Source organism: Megalopta genalis, chromosome 1 (assembly GCF_051020955.1).
Source record: "Megalopta genalis isolate 19385.01 chromosome 1, iyMegGena1_principal, whole genome shotgun sequence".
NCBI lineage: Eukaryota > Metazoa > Arthropoda > Insecta > Hymenoptera > Halictidae > Megalopta > Megalopta genalis.
The window spans coordinates 2,966,455-2,986,265 of NC_135013.1; the positions used below are offsets into that span (position 1 = coordinate 2,966,455).

The 19,811-nt window shown below is 39.9% G+C and overlaps 1 protein-coding gene and 1 long non-coding RNA gene across 7 annotated transcripts in view; one reads left to right on the forward strand and one right to left on the reverse strand.

Moving 5' to 3' along the window:
* LOC117223580 (serine/threonine-protein phosphatase 4 regulatory subunit 1) overlaps positions 1 to 19,674 on the forward strand; it is a 331,703-nt gene extending 312,029 nt beyond the window's left edge. For all 6 annotated transcript variants that reach the window (XM_076518935.1, XM_033475937.2, XM_076518953.1 and 3 more), the window contains 6 exons: positions 4,146 to 4,316; positions 7,193 to 7,476; positions 7,577 to 7,769; positions 8,808 to 9,626; positions 10,692 to 10,953; positions 11,047 to 19,674. In XM_076518935.1, the coding sequence (XP_076375050.1) occupies positions 4,146 to 4,316; positions 7,193 to 7,476; positions 7,577 to 7,769; positions 8,808 to 9,626; positions 10,692 to 10,953; positions 11,047 to 11,213 (1,896 nt within the window). In that variant the 3' untranslated portion in view covers positions 11,214 to 19,674. The remainder of the gene's footprint in view (positions 1 to 4,145; positions 4,317 to 7,192; positions 7,477 to 7,576; positions 7,770 to 8,807; positions 9,627 to 10,691; positions 10,954 to 11,046) is intronic.
* On the reverse strand, positions 207 to 7,258 carry LOC117223583 (uncharacterized). The gene is made up of 2 exons (XR_004490964.2): positions 7,167 to 7,258; positions 207 to 4,219 (listed from the first exon to the last, which is right to left on the reverse strand). It is a non-coding gene; the product is annotated as an uncharacterized LOC117223583 (long non-coding RNA).
* Positions 19,675 to 19,811: the final 137 nt, after the last annotated feature.

A 19,811-nucleotide genomic window follows, 5' to 3' on the forward strand; every position in this document is an offset into this window, starting at 1 on the left:
GAAACTACGATTAATGTCCCGCTATTGTTCTTGTCGTGGCTTTATATGCGCCTCGGCGGAATGTTTTAAACATTTTGTCGCTCGGCTTATGTTTTTGCGTACTTCGGGACACTGGAGAGGTCTGGTCGAAAGGATGTTCTATTTTATGCGTTATCTGTAATCATTTAATCTGAATTTGTCGGTGGAATTCATTTATTCGTTCAATATTTATTGATTGATTGATTGATTTATTTATTTAACATCAACGGGCCAAAGGTCCTTACAATATCTCTACAAAAATTGAACGCAGTAATAATAATGGTAGTAGTAATTACAATAATAATACTAATAATAACAGTAATAATAATAACAATAATAATAATACTAACAATAATAGCAGTATAAAATCATAAAAAATGGTTACATTACATTAAAAAAGCAGCGCGATCACTCTGTTTAGATTTGGTGTCGTACCCAAACTTTCCTACACACGACGTACATCGCATAGCTGTTTTTTTCCTTTTTTAGTTTTGTTTTGTTCGTCAACCTTCACGAGCGCTACGGCGCCGCTTGGTTCTCTTCGCAATCGATTTTAACACTAAATTGCTGAAACGAGTCAATTTGACTCACTCACGATTTTGTTGTAATTTATTGCTATTTTATAATATATATATATGGAAAACTTAAATAATTGTTTTCAAAACATGCGTTGGTTTTCGATAGAATTATGACCAACAGTTTTTAATACTAAATCTACCGCGGTCAAAATGAACGATTTTTTTATTTCACGATACTACAAACTTTGAAGTCTTCGTGAAAAATGATCGAATAAATTATATTATTGAAACAAGTCGCATAATTAAAACTTTACAAAATCCAAACGAATTCTATCTTTTCACTCTTATGAGTCGATGCGCACTAATCATCATTACAAGTCGATTGGTTTAGTGTCAAATTATATTATTGAAACAAGTCTCATAATTAAAACTGTACAAAATCCAAATGAATTCCATCTTTTCACTCTTATGAGTCAATGCGCGCTGATCATCATTACACACAGATCGGTCGGTTTAGTGTTAAATTATATTATTGAAACAAGTCACATAATTAAAACTGTACAAAATCCAAATGAATTCTATCTTTTCACTCTTACGAGTCAATGCGCGCTAATCATCATTACAGATCGGTCGGTTTAGTGTTAAAGAAAAATTATTCAAGTTTGCCATTTTTCGACTGTGTTTTCTCAACGAGCCCTGGAACTCGAACGGTTAGAACCCTTTATACAAACGCAAAACCCGATGGTATAATAAAGAGCGCAACGCAAGAGTATCCACGATTCTCTTCGAGGTCGGGAGAAAAACAATAGGAAACGTTTCAACGCATTTGTACGATCGTTTGAACGAAACGCGCCTATTTATACCCGGTGTCCCAGGGAATCGTGAGCGACCGATAAAAGAGCACGAATAGATAACGATTCGGCACAAGAATGTGAACTTGTTTTTACTTGTCCTACATCTTTTACACATCCGGATTTGACTGCACATGCGTTTATAGGAACGCCCGACATATCGGGTGTGCCGGCCAACCTAGCGCATTTGTCAAAATGGTACAACAATCAACACGACAAGAAAAGCACCTTAGCGTATATATCCCTCCTCTCCCCTCTTATTAGCTGCCCTAATGTAACAGCTAGTACCAGAGGGAGCGTGCCTATTTGTCTCGGAGATAATAAGATAGTAAAAGGGAAAGAACTCGATGTACACTTGTTCGCTTGTTTTGAACCTTTTGCTCGTCGGTTCCGACAGTTTCATTAACGTAGAAAGGTCTCGCGATGTACCTGGTGTCCCAGGGAATGGTAGATGGTTGATAGAAAAAAGTATAATAATCACCTGTTAGATATTAAGTCAGTAAAAGAACGAGAATGCGTCTGCCCTTGTTCTGTATCTTTTACGTATCCGATGAAGTCCGTGAAATATATGTAGTAACCCCGCCATATACCGGATGCCTCGGAGAATTGTACGCGCGGTCGTGTAAATAATATAGCGTTCATACGACGAAACCGCATGACGAAAACCACCCCCCCCCCTTGCTAGCTGTTCTACTGCCGAAGTTAGCAAGAGACGACGGGTGCCTAATTGCTTCTTAAATAATAAGACCGTGAAGGAATAAGAACTCGTTTTTCCACTTGTTCTATATATCTTTTACTCATCCCGTAGGATCAAATGTTAGTGTATTGAAACGTCCCGCGACATACCAGCTGTCCCAGGGAATCGCGGGGCGATCAGTAGCAATGTATAATAATCAACTCTTAGATGGTTAGTCAGTAAAAGAATAAGAACTTGCTTCTACTTGTTCTGTACCTATCCGTGTCCCATGTATAGATGTTGCAACGCCGCGATATACCAGGTGTCCCGGAGTATCGCGGGTGATAGTCAAAGGAATCATAGCAATCACAAGACAAGAAGGTACCTTCGCGTTTATATCCTCCCTTCTTACCCGTCGTGTCAATAGGGTAAGACGGGAAAAAGTGTCTAATTGCCTCTTAGATAATAAGGATAGTAAGGAAAAAGAACTCGCTTCCCCTTGTTTCGGACCTTTATATGTACGCAAGGGTAAGAATTACTAAGTATTTAGAGTAGGAACTTCCAGTGATATACCGCGTCTATTTGGAAATCAAGGGCGTTCGATAGAAAATTATGATCGCCGTTTAGATAGTAAATTAGTAAAAAAATGAGAACTCGTTTCTAATTGTGCCGCACCTTTTATGTATTCTAGCTCTTGCCGATGAGCATGGAAATGCAGCAACGCCACGATATACCAGGTATTCTGGAGAATCGCCGGCGTTTGCTAGAAATGTGTCCGTCGCTTAACGCTTTATGATTTTAAACGAATCGAGACACATTTAACCTTTGCATTCGGATCTCGCCGATACTGCGACACAATATATTCATATCGGAACGCACCATCTGTTTCCAATTACATATTTTTCTTTGCACCTGTAAGCTAGCCACGTAAAATGCATAATTAAAAACGCGAAATCTTTTATTCATCGGTTCCTAGAAAATCACCGATCAACATCACAATTTTTCTTTGAACTCGACTCCGACTACAACGTAATCTCAACGTTTCCACAAATCTGTTTCGAGTGCAAAGGGTTACATTTATTCTGCATGTTCGATGTATGTCCATTGCGTGTACGAGCGAGGCTAATAATTAAATATCAAAATTGATATTTCCAAAATCGTCTTGCAAAATCTATGGGAGAGCGTTTATATAACCTTGAAAAGCGTGCCGGAGAACGCGAGAACGTGCGTAGAGTGACACATACACAGACGCGTCTGTCGCGTTCTCGCCGCGCGATGATTCACTTCTGGCGGCCTACCTCCCCCCGCCCCCAGCCTGCGAACAATTAAATTCGTCGTTGAACAATGACCCACTGATTTCGACGAGCGGGGGCGCGCATGCGGGCGCCGAGAAGAAGAAGACGGTCCTCGAAAATCGTGGGCGGCGATCGATCCGCACCCGGCTCCCGTGTCCCCCCGCGCGAGAGTCGATCGATCAAACAGATGCGAGCGTATCCAGCATCCCTGTCCGACTCGATACGATTCGATCCGATTCGTTTCGGTACCACCTCCTGCGGTGAATTTATTTCCAGGTGTTCGGCGACGCGAGTTCGACTGTTCCTCCCATCAGAGTGGTTGTGATGTGGTGGCTTGGACTCGTATCACAGCCAGCTTTGATGAGCGGAACGGCGCGATTTATGTCTTCGTTAAACCACGACCGTAAGCCGGACCGGACGAGAGAGACGTTCCGAATCAACACGGGGGACGACCACGAGCGTAGAAAACCGAGGGGAAATATATATCGCGCGTGAGAGACGCCGACACGTCCGAAATGTTGCGTTTCTTTGTCCGAGACTCGCGCAGAATCGCCGCCACGCGCAGAATCGCCACGCACAGCATCGCCACGCGCAGAATCGCCAGGCGCAGTGTCGCCACGCGCAGAATCGTTACGCGGTGCAAATCGTTACTCGCCGCTAGTCCCTTTCATTCCCTCGCTGTCCGCCTCCTTTCCTTCGGCGACCATCCGTTCGATCAGTCTATCGTAGGAGCTCGACGGGTTTAGAAACCTCAAAATGTAACGTCTAATTTTACATCGATGTGCAGCTCATGATCGACATAGCCCCGCTGATCGGGAAGGAGGCGACGGAGAAGCTTTTCCTACGTCGATACGTTGCCCTCTGCAAAGATGAAGAATTCTGCATCAGACGGATCACCATTCTGCGCTTTCCGGAGATCTGCTCGCTCGTCAGCAAGAGAACGTTGCTCAGGGACTTGGTGAGTGTAAATTTCCTATTTATTTATTTAGAACGCGATTTCGTGCATCCGCTAGATAAAAGATAAACGGACATGAAATTGCCGTTTATTTTTTTAACGCCGAACCTACCGCGACGGCCATTTTGGGCGGATTCGTATTTTCGGTTTCGAGAATCGTCGACGATTCGGAGACGCCCATTATTGGAAACGATCGAATTGATTTTCAAATTCGAGCGTACATTGTAATCAAATTGATGTTAATTCCAGTTTTATAGAGGAAAATATATATTTTTTTATACGAAAAGTTCACGATTTGGACGGATTCGTATTTTCGATTTCGAGAATCTTCGACGGTTCGGAGACGCCCTTTATTGGAAATGATCGAATTGATTCTCAAATTCAAGAGTACATTGTAATAAAATTTATGTTAATTCTAGTTTTATAGAGGAATATACATATATTTTTATACGAAAAGTTCACGACTTGGGCGGATTCGTATTTTCGGTTTCGAGAATCGTCGACGGTTCGGAGACGCCCTTTATTGGAAACGATCGAATTGATCTTCAAATTCAAGCGTACATTGTGATAAAATTGATGTTAATTCTAGTTTTATAGAGGAATATATATATTTTTTTATACGAAAAGTTCATGACGTAGAAGATTATGAAAAGAACAGGTTCACTTTAATTTTTTTTTGTTGAAAATTTTAATGTAAGAAAAGATTTTATAATTTTGTATGTTCGTTAACAATTGCAACTCGCTAACAATGAAAGCTATCGGATATATGGAAATCAGTCTAATCTATCACTTTAAGTAAAAATATATTCTATTTTATCGCTTTATACGAAAAGGTCACGAAGTAGAAGATTATGAAAAGAACAGGTTCACCTTCAATTTTTTTTTCTTTTTTTTGAAAATTTAAATATAAGAAAAGATTTTATAATTTTGTATGTTCGTTAACAATTGCAACTCGTTAACAATGAAAGATATCAGATATATGGAAATCAGTCTAATCTATCACTTTAAGTAAAAATATATTCTATTTTATCGCTTGATACGAAAAGGTCACGACGTAGAAAATTATGAAAAGAACAGGTTCACCTTTAACTTTTTTTTTTTTTTGAAAATTTCAATGTAAGGAAAGATTTTATAATTTCGTATATTCGTTAACAATTGTAACTCGCTAACAATGAAAGCTATCGGATATATGGAAATCAGTCTAATCTATCACTTTAAGTAAAAATATATTCTATTTTATCGCTTTATACGAAAAGGTCACGAAGTAGAAGATTATGAAAAGAACAGGTTCACCTTCAATTTTTTTTTCTTTTTTTGAAAATTTAAATATAAGAAAAGATTTTATAATTTTGTATGTTCGTTAACAATTGCAACTCGTTAACAATGAAAGATATCAGATATATGGAAATCAGTCTAATCTATCACTTTAAGTAAAAATATATTCTATTTTATCGCTTGATACGAAAAGGTCACGACGTAGAAGATTATGAAAAGAACAGGTTCACCTTTAACTTTTTTTTTGTTTTGAAAATTTCAATGTAAGGAAAGATTTTATAATTTCGTATGTTCGTTAACAATTGTAACTCGCTAACAATGAAAGCTATCGAATATATGGAAATCAGTCTAATCTATCACTTTAAGTAAAAATATATTCTATTTTATCGCTTTATACGAAAAGGTCACGAAGTAGAAGATTATGAAAAGAACAGGTTCACCTTCAATTTTTTTTTCTTCTTTTTGAAAATTTAAATATAAGAAAAGATTTTATAATTTTGTATGTTCGTTAACAATTGCAACTCGTTAACAATGAAAGATATCAGATATATGGAAATCAGTCTAATCTATCACTTTAAGTAAAAATATATTCTATTTTATCGCTTGATACGAAAAGGTCACGACGTAGAAGATTATGAAAAGAACAGGTTCACCTTTAACTTTTTTTTTTTTTTTGAAAATTTCAATGTAAGGAAAGATTTTATAATTTCGTATATTCGTTAACAATTGTAACTCGCTAACAATGAAAGCTATCGGATATATGGAAATCAGTCTAATCTATCACTTTAAGTAAAAATATATTCTATTTTATCGCTTTATACGAAAAGGTCACGAAGTAGAAGATTATGAAAAGAACAGGTTCACCTTCAATTTTTTTTTCTTTTTTTGAAAATTTAAATATAAGAAAAGATTTTATAATTTTGTATGTTCGTTAACAATTGCAACTCGTTAACAATGAAAGATATCAGATATATGGAAATCAGTCTAATCTATCACTTTAAGTAAAAATATATTCTATTTTATCGCTTTATACGAAAAGGTCACGACGTAGAAGATTATGAAAAGAACAGGTTCACCTTCAATTTTTTTTTCTTTTTTTGAAAATTTAAATATAAGAAAAGATTTTATAATTTTTATGTTCGTTAACAATTGTAACTCGCTAACGATGGAAGCTATCAGATATATGGAAATTAGTCTAACCTATCACTTTAAGTAAAAATATATTCTATATTATCGCTTTTAGTGCTCTGTAGGTTCGGCGTTAAAAACGCAACGTACGTATTAATCCTTTGCACTCGACGCCATTTAAACTCTAAATCCAAAATAGTTTTGGATTTTTTGGTTTTAATTTAACCTTTCCATTTTGTACGACTTATTAGTTCAATTTATGCATGTGAAATGGAGTCTATATAATAATTATATAGATATTAACACAATGAATTAATTAAAGAAAGATAGCGACATTTTGTATCGTCTCTCTGTATCTTGTAATTAATTCAGACACAAGTTTTACGTTCGCATAATCCACATATAATATTTATACGATGCAATTAATTTGTTGTCAAAAATTGTACTTACCTATTTTGTTTCTGTTGTTCCTGCAGTTCCCCATCTACGTCGACCTGAGCTGCGACAAATTATGGGGCATCCGGAAAGCATGCGTCGACGTAATGATGTCGGTGTCCTGCTGCATGACTCGTCAGCACCGTAGATTGTTACTAGCTGATCTTCTAGCCGCACATCTGAACGACGAGTCAAAATGGGTACGAATAACGGCCTTCCAAATCCTTGGGCCGTTTATATCCACGTTTGCCGAGCAATTCACCGACATCTCCTACAATGGCCAGGGTGAATTGGAATTCACGATGCAGCAGGAGAACGGTTGCAGGTACAGACAACGAAACACGCGGTCGCACTTTTTTCGGTCCCGATCGCTTCCGTAATTTCTCTTTTTATCGAATAATAAAATGAAGGATGAATGTTCACAGTATAAAGTACACGTACGAGGATATCTTCCCTACGACGTGCCGGGTACGAAGCTGCGCTGTCGACGCGAAGGACCCCACCTCCAAGGAAACCTGCAACGCGGCTGTGTATGTGGAGAAGCCAATTGCCGACGAGGAGCAGCAACTAGAATCGTCGGAAGACGATACTTTCACGTTGAACGTCTGCAAGTCGAAGGTGCAACTCATTTTATATCCGACGAGCTAATTGTTTTTGCTGAAAATTCAAATCAAATCGCTCGGTTAGAGTTTCGCTCGTGTCACCTCGGTCGGTGTAAAGAAAAACGCTCGCGCGACCTTTGTTTTTGTGCACAGCCGTCGAGCTCGAACAGCCGAGCTCGGCGCTGATCCAGGTTGAACGACCCGCATTGTATACACAAAACGGCCGCTTTGCTTATGTCCTCGATGACTTGTCGCCTGGCTCGTCCTACCAATAAGCCCAATATCAAATCCGTTACCTATTTTCTATCGTCTCCTATGTGGCATTGTTCGTTAGGGCATTGCCCTGTGTTCGCGAACGTTCGGCGCCGTTTAGTTCTTCCAATATTCAAAAGTCGTACCGTTCCTTCTTTTTTTCCTATTCGATGACTCACGACAATATAAATGTGCCCTCACACCGCGACCACGAACGGTTACAAAATCTGTTATCAGCTATAATTACGCTAATCACGTTCGGCTATTCTTAACACCTTGCGCTTGCAATTTGCTACGCTTAATAAGTGTCTTTTTATTTTTGCTGCACTTCTGTAGCTGTGATAGATCGCTCGATCGCATCGCTTGTGTGCTTCGCGATATTTTGTCGTTCTATATTGTACATTTCCTCGGTACGATTAGAACACAGTCTTTCATCGTACAGTCCAATTGCAAACCTTTTTATAATTTCCTCTAACAGTTCTGGAGAAAAATTGCGCGATTAATATGCTTCTTGGATTAAAATTCTTCCATTTTCTCTATTCATATACGTCCGATTTTTCGTTTCTCTATGATGAAACTTGACGCATCTTTTGAAAATATCAGATTATTGATAGAACACGACCGGTTGAATTAGAGCATTCTTCCTCGCAAGTATATAATGTAGATCAATTCTTTGTAAAGAAAAATTCTTTCTAAAAGAAATGATCAATAGTGTGTACGCGCGCGCGCGCATGTGCGAATTAGTAAAATTATTATTACCACTTCTTCAGTCTTTGTGAAACCGTTTCTCTTCTCCTTGCAGATTCACAAATACTACGAAATGAAAATGGACAACGTCGAGATATACAATTCGTTCTTGTACTATTACACCGCGCCGGACTTGCCACCCGACGACGAGTTGGTCGAGGCTGCGAAGAAATCCACGGCGCAAAATAACAGCAACCGGAGGTCGGGCAACGGGAACACGAACAAAACGTTCACGTTGACCGAGCTGTTCAAGGAGGACAAATATGGGACGGGAGACTTCGACAAATTCAACTTCCACGATCAGAAGACCGTTCCTCAGCATTTGATCGACTCGTTTCTCTCGATGGCCGGGCCGGACGAGTGTTTTGACACGGGCGGGGATTATCCGCATCACTGCGCATTCAGCTTCCCCGCGGTCGTGCTCGCGTTAGGCAAGAAACAGTGGCCTTGTCTAAGGGAAGCCTATCAGCTGCTGGCGATGGCGAAGGAATATAAAGTGAGGCGCACCGTCGCTTCCGGCATCCATGAAATCGCCGCCATTTTGGGCCAAGATCTCACCTCCGACGAGCTTCTGCCTATACACTACGGCTTCATCAAAGACCTGGACGAGGTCAGGATAGGCATACTGAAGAACCTTACCACCTTCTTGAATCTGCTCGAGCCGCGCGATCGCATCCAATACTTGCCGATCATGAAGGATTTCCTCGAGACCGACAACATATGGAACTGGAGATTCCGGGAAGAGTTGGCCACGCAGTTGGTCGAAGCGGTGACCCTATTTAAACCGGACGACGTGGAATTCTACATTGTACCGCTGTCGTTCGACCTCATCAACGACAAAGTCGCCGCTGTCAGACACGTCGGATTCTCTTTGGTACGAATTCATATATTTTCGTCATCCGCGTGCGAAAAAATAACTAACACCAGTTTTCTAAAGCATATTTTTTAACCTCTTTGAGCCCAGAATACAAGAGAATCGAGTGTCATGAAAAATGGCTTTCCCATATTAACACGTTCGTCACCGCGTCATCCAGATCTGGGTGACGGGTATGCTTCTGTTGGAGCCCCGTCACCCAAATATGGGTGACGCTTCTCTTATTCAAGTTAATAGGATTTTCAGTTGGATTTTTAAAATAAATTTAAAGAAATAAGCACTAAAATATAAATGTGGGATATACAACATACATTGATGCAATTTTTGGTCTGCGTATCTATTAGTTTCTGTGATTAAAAGGTTTATCACTTTTTCAATCTAAGAATAACGAAAGCATTTCACTTGCGCTAATGTCAAACGATAAATCCATCGGAAGCCCACTATTTCCGGTGAACAGAAACGACTGTTAGCGAATTCGTTCCACTTGGATATTGTCCAATGTATTATCAACAGAGTTCAGTTTCTTATGTTCGTCTATAGCAAGTACTTCCAACATGTCGTCAAGGTCTTTTCGTCCGAACTCGACGAAATTCTATTTATAACTTTTCTTCTAAAATTCGCTACTTCGTCATCGCTACAATCCTCGCTTTCAATTAAAATTTTACGCCATCGAATGAACATTTTGAATGATAAAAAATCACCGGTGTGCGTCTCAAAAAAGCATGGTTCGCGACTAAACGAAATATCTAGGATAACAGAAGTTCTCTAGCCGAAAACCTTATCGCTTTCCCCATTTAGGAACCCAAAATTTTATTGTCTATAATGAATCGAAGGCTCTACAGCATTAGGGCACCGACAACGCACGGGCCTACTCGAGTTTCATCGTTGCTATTCCCACTTATCGCTATCTTTACGTTTCGGCGCTCCGACAGTCGGATTTGGGCCCCGCGAGAAACTCGGCCGAATCGCGCCGGGCGATGAACGTGTTAAACTGATAGATAAGAACACAGAACCACATTCCTGTTCGTCATTACCTTCGTCTAACCTTTCATTCATTGTACACAGGTCGCGAAAATTGTGGCGTATCTAGCGCAGCACAAGAAAGAAATATTCGAAGAATTGAGGTTCTCCCTGGATTTGTACTCCGACATTTGGGTCAGACGTCAAACGTTCGCCATGTTGTGCGGCCACTTGATATCCAGCAACGCGATCAGTGCGAGAAAGTTTTGCTTAGAATTGTTGCCGGTGCTATTGAAGCTGTCCACGGACAAAGTACCGAATGTGAGGTTGGCGGCGGCCAGATCGCTCAAAAACATTCCCGCTGGTCGTAAGTATTCTGGATCAATTTCGTAGACTATTCGATAGTTACGTCGGCCATTAATTTGATTTGTGTAATCAATTGCGTGGTTTAATCTTCTAGCGGATTGGTTGGGCAGAGACGAGGTGGAAGAAGTGGGGAGAAGACTGCGAGAAATGCGAACGGATCCGGACAGGGACGTTCGAATAGTGGTCGGTGGCGAGGAGAATCCCACGATAAACACGTTGTTGGAAAGTAAAACTGAACCATCCAGGAACATCCTGTTTTAACGAATAGTGGGGTGAACCAAAAACTACAATTGTAAAAAGTCAGCTCAACTTTATATACATACCGGAACAAATATCGGATTAAAATGAAAAATCTACTATTTAGTGTGGTCCAGATAGAGACAGAAGAATATAAGTGCGATTTATTGTTGCCGTCGACCAAGGTATGGACGTTTTTTTCTATACTCTTTAAACTTCAAGACGGATAGCAGGTATCATGGTCGAAAGACGTCGCCGGAATTATTATAAGAACGCGTGCGCGCGTGCCCTAAACGACTTAACGTATGCGTGTTTAGTATTCACGAGTATGTACGCGTTTACCATTGTGATCAATTTGTATATGTAAGTGGGGTCCCTTGGACAAGCCGGATGTTACTAATTGGGGGGGGGGGGGTACTGTCATCGACGGGATATCTTGTTCTTTGGTAAATCGTCGTCGCGCGTACTCTTCCACGCGGCGATATACAAGGTGTCCCATACAGACGTGCGTTATTATTAGTAGGAAGGTAACTCCCTGTTGAATAGTGACGCAATAAAAGGATGAGAACTAGTTTTCACACACTTGTTCTGTATCTTTTATCTGTGTCGTTCATGCGCTTTATTCTTTTAAACATAGAAATGCCGCGGAAAAAATGCCGGACATGTCCCGGGGGATCGTGCGCCATTTGTAAAAAAATACAACTCTCGGTTAGATGTTAAAATGGGTTAGATGGAAAGGCGACACGTTTTTTTTACTCGTTTTGCATGTTTTTTAGTTATTCGGTCGTGCGAGTGTGTACATATAAAATCGTTTTAGAATCGTGCGCGATTGGCTAGGAAAGACTTTAGTACCTATTAAATGATAAGATAATAAGACACTAAAATAGTAAAATAATGTGAATACGTTTTCGCTTGGTCTGTATCGGTTACGGATATTCCGGATATCCCATGGAGGATCAGTCAAATATAAGAACGTCGTGATAATACCGGTTGTTCTGGAGAATCGCGGGCGGTTTCATGTAAATAATTGCTACATATTAGATAATATAATAGTAAAAGAATGAGAACAAGTGTTCACTTGTACTGTATCTTTTACGTGTTACGTTGTTACTACTACCTATCGATAAATAGAAACGCTGCGATATACCAGGCGTGTTCTGGAGAATCGTCGGCGTTTAATAGAATTGAATAACCGCGTCCTTAGATAATAAGTTATTAAAAGAGTGAGGACACGTTTTCACGTGTTCTGTGTCTTTTAATTGTCTATACACTAGCATTTTATTAGCTTTAAGGTATAGAAACGCCGCGATATACCAGGTGACCCAGGGAATCGTGCGCGATTGGCGAAAAGGATTAACTGCCTGTTAGATAGTAATTTGGTAAAAGAATGAGAACTCGTGGGTTTCCACTTGTTCTGTATCTTTTGCATTTCCTAGTGGACTGTTCCAAATCCATAAGTAGAGAGACGCCGCGATATACCAGGCGTGTTTCTGGAGAATCGTCGGCGTTTAATAGAATTGAATAACCGCGTCCTTAGATAATAAGTTATTAAAAGAGTGAGGACACGTTTTCACGTGTTCTGTGTCTTTTAATTATTCATGCACTAGCATTTATTAGCTTTAAGGTATAGAAACGCCGCGATATACCAGGTGTCCCAGGGAATCGTGCGCGATTGGCGAAAAGGATTAACTGCCTGTTAGATAGTAATTTAGTAAAAGAATGAGAACTCGTGGGTTTCCACTTGTTCTGTATCTTTTGCATATCCTAGTGGACTGTTCCAAATCCATAAGTAGAGAGACGCCGCGATATACCAGGCGTGTTTCTGGAGAATCGTCGGCGTTTAATAGAATTGAATAACCGCGTCCTTAGATAATAAGTTATTAAAAGAGTGAGGACACGTTTTCACGTGTTCTGTGTCTTTTAATTATTCATGCACTAGCATTTATTAGCTTTAAGGTATAGAAACGCCGCGATATACCAGGTGTCCCAGGGAATCGTGCGCGATTGGCGAAAAGGATTAACTGCCTGTTAGATAGTAATTTAGTAAAAGAATGAGAACTCGTGTTACCACTTGTTCTGTATCTTTTGCATATCCTAGTGGACTGTTCCAAATCCATAAGTAGAGAGACGCCGCGATATACCAGGCGTGTTTCTGGAGAATCGTCGGCGTTTGATAGAAACTAATAACCGCGTCTTAGATAATAAGTTATTAAAAGAGTGAGGACACGTTTTCACGTGTTCTGTGTCTTTTAATTGTCCATACACTAGCATCTTATTAGTTTTAAGGTATAGAAACGCCGCAATATACCGGGTGGCCCAGGGAAAATGCGTGATTGGCAAAGGACTTAATTTAGTAAAAGAATGAGAACTCGTGTTTCCACTTGTTCTGTATCTTTTACGTATCCTACAGAACAGTTTTTGATCCATAAAAGTAGAGAAACGTCGCTCCAGCGCATTTCTGGAGAATCGTCGGCGTTCGATAAGAACTGTAATCTTCTCTTAGATAGTAAATTATTAAAAGAACTAGAACACGATTATACGTGTTCTAGGTTTTTTTAATTGTTCGCACACATCCTCACATTAAATAGTTTTAAGGAGTAGAAACGCCGCGATACGCCAGTTGTTCTGGAGAGCCAATCGCGGGCGTTCTAATTCAAATTCCTACACGCTGTTAAATAATATATCGCAGTAAAAGAATGAGGACAAGTTTTCGCTTGTTCTGTATCTTTTACGTATCCAATGTACTAAACTATGGTCATAAAAGTGTAGAAACCGCCGCGATATATGCCGGGTGTTCCGGAGAAATCGTCGGCGTTTAGTAGAAATGTAACCACCTCTTAGACAGTAAGTTATTATTAAAAGAACGGGGACTCGTTTTCTTTTCTCTTTTTTCCTTTTTTTACGCGTTCTGCATCTTTTAATTGTTCGGCCGCGACCAACGTTGAGTCGTTGTTTTAAGGTATAGAAACGCCGCGATACACCACGTGTCCGAGGGAATCGTGCGCGTGCGACAAAGGAGCAACTGCCTGTTAGATAGTAAGTTAGTGAAAGAATGAGAACGCGTTTTCAACGTGTTCTGTATCTCTTACGTGTCCTAGCTCTTGCAAAGTGACTATGTTAAGTGTAGAAACACCGCGATATACCAGCTGTTCTGGAGAATCGTCGGCGTTTGTTAGAAAATTTAACCAGCATTTATTTTAGTATGAGAGTAAAAGAATGAGTAACTGATTTTTAACCCTTTGCACTCGGACGATGTGTCACCGTTACACGCGACACAATATATTCACGTGTCGTAGTTACCATCTGTTTTTAATTATTATTATTATTTTATTCATACTGCAAGGTAAAATCAGGTAAAATGCAAAATTAAAAACACCGAATAAGTTAATTTCTTTCGAGCTTTGAATTAATTTTCTTATTAATCAATCACAACAACGAAATTTCGATGTTTGTAAAAGCTGTTCCGAGTGCAAAGGGTTATTTGTTCTGCATCTTTTGTGTATATATCGCATGCGTGAGCCTAATAATTAAGTATAGAAATTAATCGACAGAGAAGTATGGCGATCACGCGACAAGAAGGCACGCATTTCGTTTGTATCATCCCTCCCCCCTTTTACTAGCTGCTCCAGTGGCTCCAGTTGTTGCTTCACTGCCGCGGCTAGTGAGAGGGGGAATTTGAACGCGAGGTTCCCTTCTTGTCGCGCGAGCACTATAACTGCCTCTTAGATGATAAGAACGTAATAGAATAAGAACTCGTTTTTCCACTTGTTTTTTTTGTATATCTTTTACTCATCCTGTAGGAACAAATGTTAGTGTTATAGAAACGTCCCGCAATATACCAGGTGTCCCAGGGAATCGCGGGCGATCTATATAATAATCTATAATAATCTATTCTTAGATAGTAAGTTGGAAAAAGAATGAGAACTTGTTCTACTTGTTCTGTATCTTTTCCGTGTCCCATGTAATGCTGTTATAGGTGTAGCAACGCCACGATATACCGATGTTCCGGAGAATCGTGTGCGATAGTCAAAGGAATCATAGCAATCATACGACAAGAAGGCACCTTCGCGTTTATATCCTCCCCTCTTACTAGCTGCGGCAGTAGGGTAGCTAGTAAGAGGGGAAATGTGCCTAATTGCCACTTAGATAATAAGACTAGTAAAAGAAAAAGAAATCGTTTCCCCGTGTTTCGAACCTTTACATGTACGCAAGGGAAGGCAATTACTTCGTACATTAGCGTAGGAATATCCCGTGATATACCATGTCTACTTAGAAATTAGGGGCATTCGATAGAAAATTATAATCGCCGCTTAGATAGTAAGTTAGTAAAGAAATGAGAACTCGTTTCTAATTGTACAGCATCTTTTATGTATTGTAGCTCTCGCCGATGACCATGGAAATGTAGTAACGCCGCGATATATCCGATGTTCTGGAGAATTGCCGGCGTTTGCTAGAAATGAATCCGTCGCTTAGCGCTTTATCATTTTAAACGAATCGGAACACATTATTTAACCTTTGCATTCGAATCTCGCCGATACTGCGACACAATATATTCGTATCGAGCCGCGCCATCCGTTTTTAATTACATATTTTCCTTTGTTCCTGTAAGATAGTCACGTAGAATGCATAATTAAAAACACGAAATCTTTTATTTATCGGTTCTTATAAAATCTCCGAGCATCGTCACAATTTTTCTTCCAACTCGGCTCCGTATAACGAAGTCTCAATGTTTCCAAAAATGTGATCCGAGTGCAAAGGGTTATTTATTCTGCGTGCTTGTTGTATATTTATTGCGCGTGCGGGCGAGGCTAATAATTAAATATAGAGACTGATCGACAGAAAAATACAGCAATCACGCGACAAGAAGAGTCACCATCTCGCGTATATCATCCCCCCTTTTACTAGCTGCTCCAGTGGCATCCAGTTGCTGCTTCACTGCCGCGGCTAGTGAGAGGGGGGGGGGGAAACTTGAACGCGTGGTACCCTTCTTGTCGAGCAGGAACTGTAACTGTCTCATAGATAATAAAAACGTAAAAGAATAAGAACTCGTTTCTTTAACTTGTTCTATATCTTTTACATATCCCATCAAAACGTCAGCGTAGAAACGTCTCACGATATACTTGTTGCCCCAGGGAATCGTGAGCGATCAATAGAAGAGTATGATAACCGCACCTTAGATAGTGAATCGGTGAAAGAATGAGAACTTGTTTTTACTTGTTCTGCATCTTTTACCCATTCGTGTTTGACTGCACATTCGTTTATAGGAATGTTACGATATATCGGGTGTCCCGGACAATCTGGCGCATTTGTCAAAATGTTACAATAATCAACACGACAAGAAGGCACCTTAGCCTTTTATCCTTCCCCTCCCCTCGTATTATCTGCTCTAATGTTGCAGCTAGTATGAGAGGAAGCATGTTTAATTGTCTCCGAGATAATCGGATAGTAAAAGGGAAAGCACTCGTGTGTTCCCTTGTTCGCTTGTTCTGGATCTTTTGCTCGTTCGTTCTGGCAGTTCCGTTAACGAAGAACCGTTCCGCGATATACCAGGTGTCCCAGGGAATCGTGGACGGTCGATAGAAAAAAGTGTAATAATCACCTGTTAGATATTAAGTTAGTAAAAGAACGAGAACTCGTTTGCCCTTGTCCTGTATCTTTTACGTATCCGATGAAGTTTGTGAAATATGTGTAGTAACGCCGCGATATACCGTGTGTCCCGGAGAATGGTGCGCGCGGTCGTATAAATAATATAGCGTTTATGCGACAAAAAGGCACATTTGCCTTTGTATCCTTGTCCCCCCTCTTGCTAGCTGCCCTACTGCCGCAGCTAGCAAGAGGTGATTGCGTGCCTAACTGCCTCTCTTAGATAATAAGACCGTGAAAGAATAAGAACTCGTTTCCACGTGTTTCTAGATCTTTCACATCTTCGCAGGGAATCGCAGTGTATCCGATCAAAAACCAACTCTTAGATGATAAGTCGTTAAAAGAATGAGAACTTGTTTCCAACTTGTTCTGTATCTTTTATGTCGCCATGAAGTCCGTATTCTCTATATAGACCATGAGAATGTATAGTGACGCCACGATATACCGGGTGTCCCGGAGAATCGTGCACGCATTCGTCTCTATGGAATATAGCTGTCATGCGACAAGAAGGCACGTTCGCGTTTATATATATCTCTCTCCCTCCCTCTTGCTAGTTCCGCTACTGCCGCAACTAGTAAGAGAGGGGGACGCGTGCCTAATTGTCTCTTAGATGATAAGACCAAGAAGAAAGAGCAAGAACTCGTTTCCACGTGTTTTTCTAGATCTTTCGCATACTCGCAGGGAATCGCGGTGAACAAATAAAAATGAGAAGTTTAGCCGGCTCTTAGATAGTAAGTTCGGTAAAAGAATGAGAACTCGTTTTATCGCTTGTTCTCTGCATCTTTTACGTGTCCTATTCTGCAGAAGACCATATAAGCGTAGAAACGCCGCGATATACCAGGATCTCTTTCTGGAGAATCGTGGGCGTTTTATAGAAACGTAATAACACTCGTCTCTTAGATAGATAAGATCTCTGTCTCTCTTGAAGAAAAAAAAGAAAAAAGAAAATGAGTTCCCGTTTTTTCTTGCGTCCGCGGAGATATTTTCGTCGTGATCAATTAATCGTAAGTGCGCGTTTTTTATATTATTGTAAGAGTACAATTGTAAGTACAGTTCCAAGGGAACGATTCGCTGTAAATGATCGCCGCTTTGTTGAACAATAAGATTTAAAGAATAAGATAGAATAAGGACTTTCTTTCTTGTGTGTTTGTTTGTTTATTTGTTTTGTACGTTTTATCCGGTTCGTCGGGGGAATCCGAACTCCGTTGGAAACCCTGCGACGTGCCGAATGCCCTAGCGAATTCGTTCTTAATTAGACAGATAGAAGACAAACAGTAAAAGAACGAGAACTAGTGTTTTTATACTTGTTCTGTATCTTTTACCTGTTCGAAAATGGATTCGGAGCTGCAAATGTGTAGAGAACGCGGCGATATACCGGGTGTCCCAGGGAATCGAGCGCGCGATTGGCATAAAGAATTGACTGCCTGTTAGATAAATAAATTGGTGAAAGAACGGGACACTGGTTTCTACTTGTTCCGAATCTTTTACGTGTTACAAGTTGAATGCCACGGGGGTCACCGGTGATCGGCGCGCCCAAATTGATAGGAATATATATAATTTAAAACAAATGTCAATATCTAAAATTTTGTATTATTGCCATCGTGAATTCAAACGGCGACCCCTGTCGCAATTAACATGTCAAACATGGTTATACACTGCAACTTATCTATTGTATGTATTATTATATTATCATTGTATGTATCACATAAAAGAAAATTCATTGTGGCGCCACGGTCAATTTCTGTGAAACCGGGGTGGCATTCAACGTGTTAATTGTCACGGTAAGTCCAGGGAACGATTAGATAGGCGAGATATACAGCAGAAGAGAATAAAAACCGGTTTTCACTGGTTTCGCATCTTCTGCGTATTCGCAATTGTTTGATTAAGTACGTATAGAAACACGGTAAACGCCGATGATATCCGTCTCTTAGATAGTAAGATTAGTAAAAGAACGAGAACCGGTTTTTTTTTTGTTCACTGGTTCTGCATCTTTTACGTGTTTCGGTGTTCTCGCCTACTACCTGTGTATAGAAACGCCGCCGCGATATACCGGGTGTTCCGGAGAATCGCGGGCGTTTCATAGAAAAGTAAAACCGCTCTTCTTAGATGATAAGATGTTTCATCCGGTTCGTCGAGAAATCCATTGAATTGTTTTCTGTTCGAGTATGCGGTCGCCTCGGTTGTTAGAGGTTAGCCCATTGACTGCCAGCTACGAGATATCTCGTAGTAGTGGGTGCTGCAAGTTTAGATCGGCTACAAATGGCTATTTGAGTTAGGAACTATCAGAAAGGATGAATGAAAAATGTATATAGTGTAGAGAACATATTGATTATTAATAAAAAAAATACTGTAAATGCCATTGCAATATTATATCAGTTAACTTAATATTATTATATTTTGTAGAACTTCATGTTTTCCTTAAAATTAAAAACGCAGAACTACTGTTCAATAAATCGTACATGTATAGTAAATGAGATTTCCTTAAGCGCAATGGTATGCGCGGATTGTAATCGAGAAAAATGGAAAACGATCCTCCGAATTGATTTGTACATTTTGTAAAATTACCGAATACTGCGTGTCGATGATGATATCGTGTAAGAGTATGCGTGTGATCAACGGTACATACTTCGTCGTGAATGTATTTTGGAGACATCCGTCGTGCGTAAAAGCCGGGGATCGTCTTGTCGAGAGTCGTCGACAACTTACTCTTCTTGTAAGCAACGAAAATTAGTTACATTTGAATGCGTGTGTAATGTATAAGAAAGAAGTTTTGTTTATAATATTCTGTATAATATTTTGTGTATTTAACAATGAAACGATGAATACACGCGATTTGATTTAATTTCGGTCGTTTTGCATGTTTTCAAAACATTACCAATCTAACCTCTAGATCCTTGACTAGTTCCCAGTATTCCTTTAATCACACTAAATTCAAGATAAAGAAATATTCTTTTGGAAGTTCGATGCCAATATCTTTTC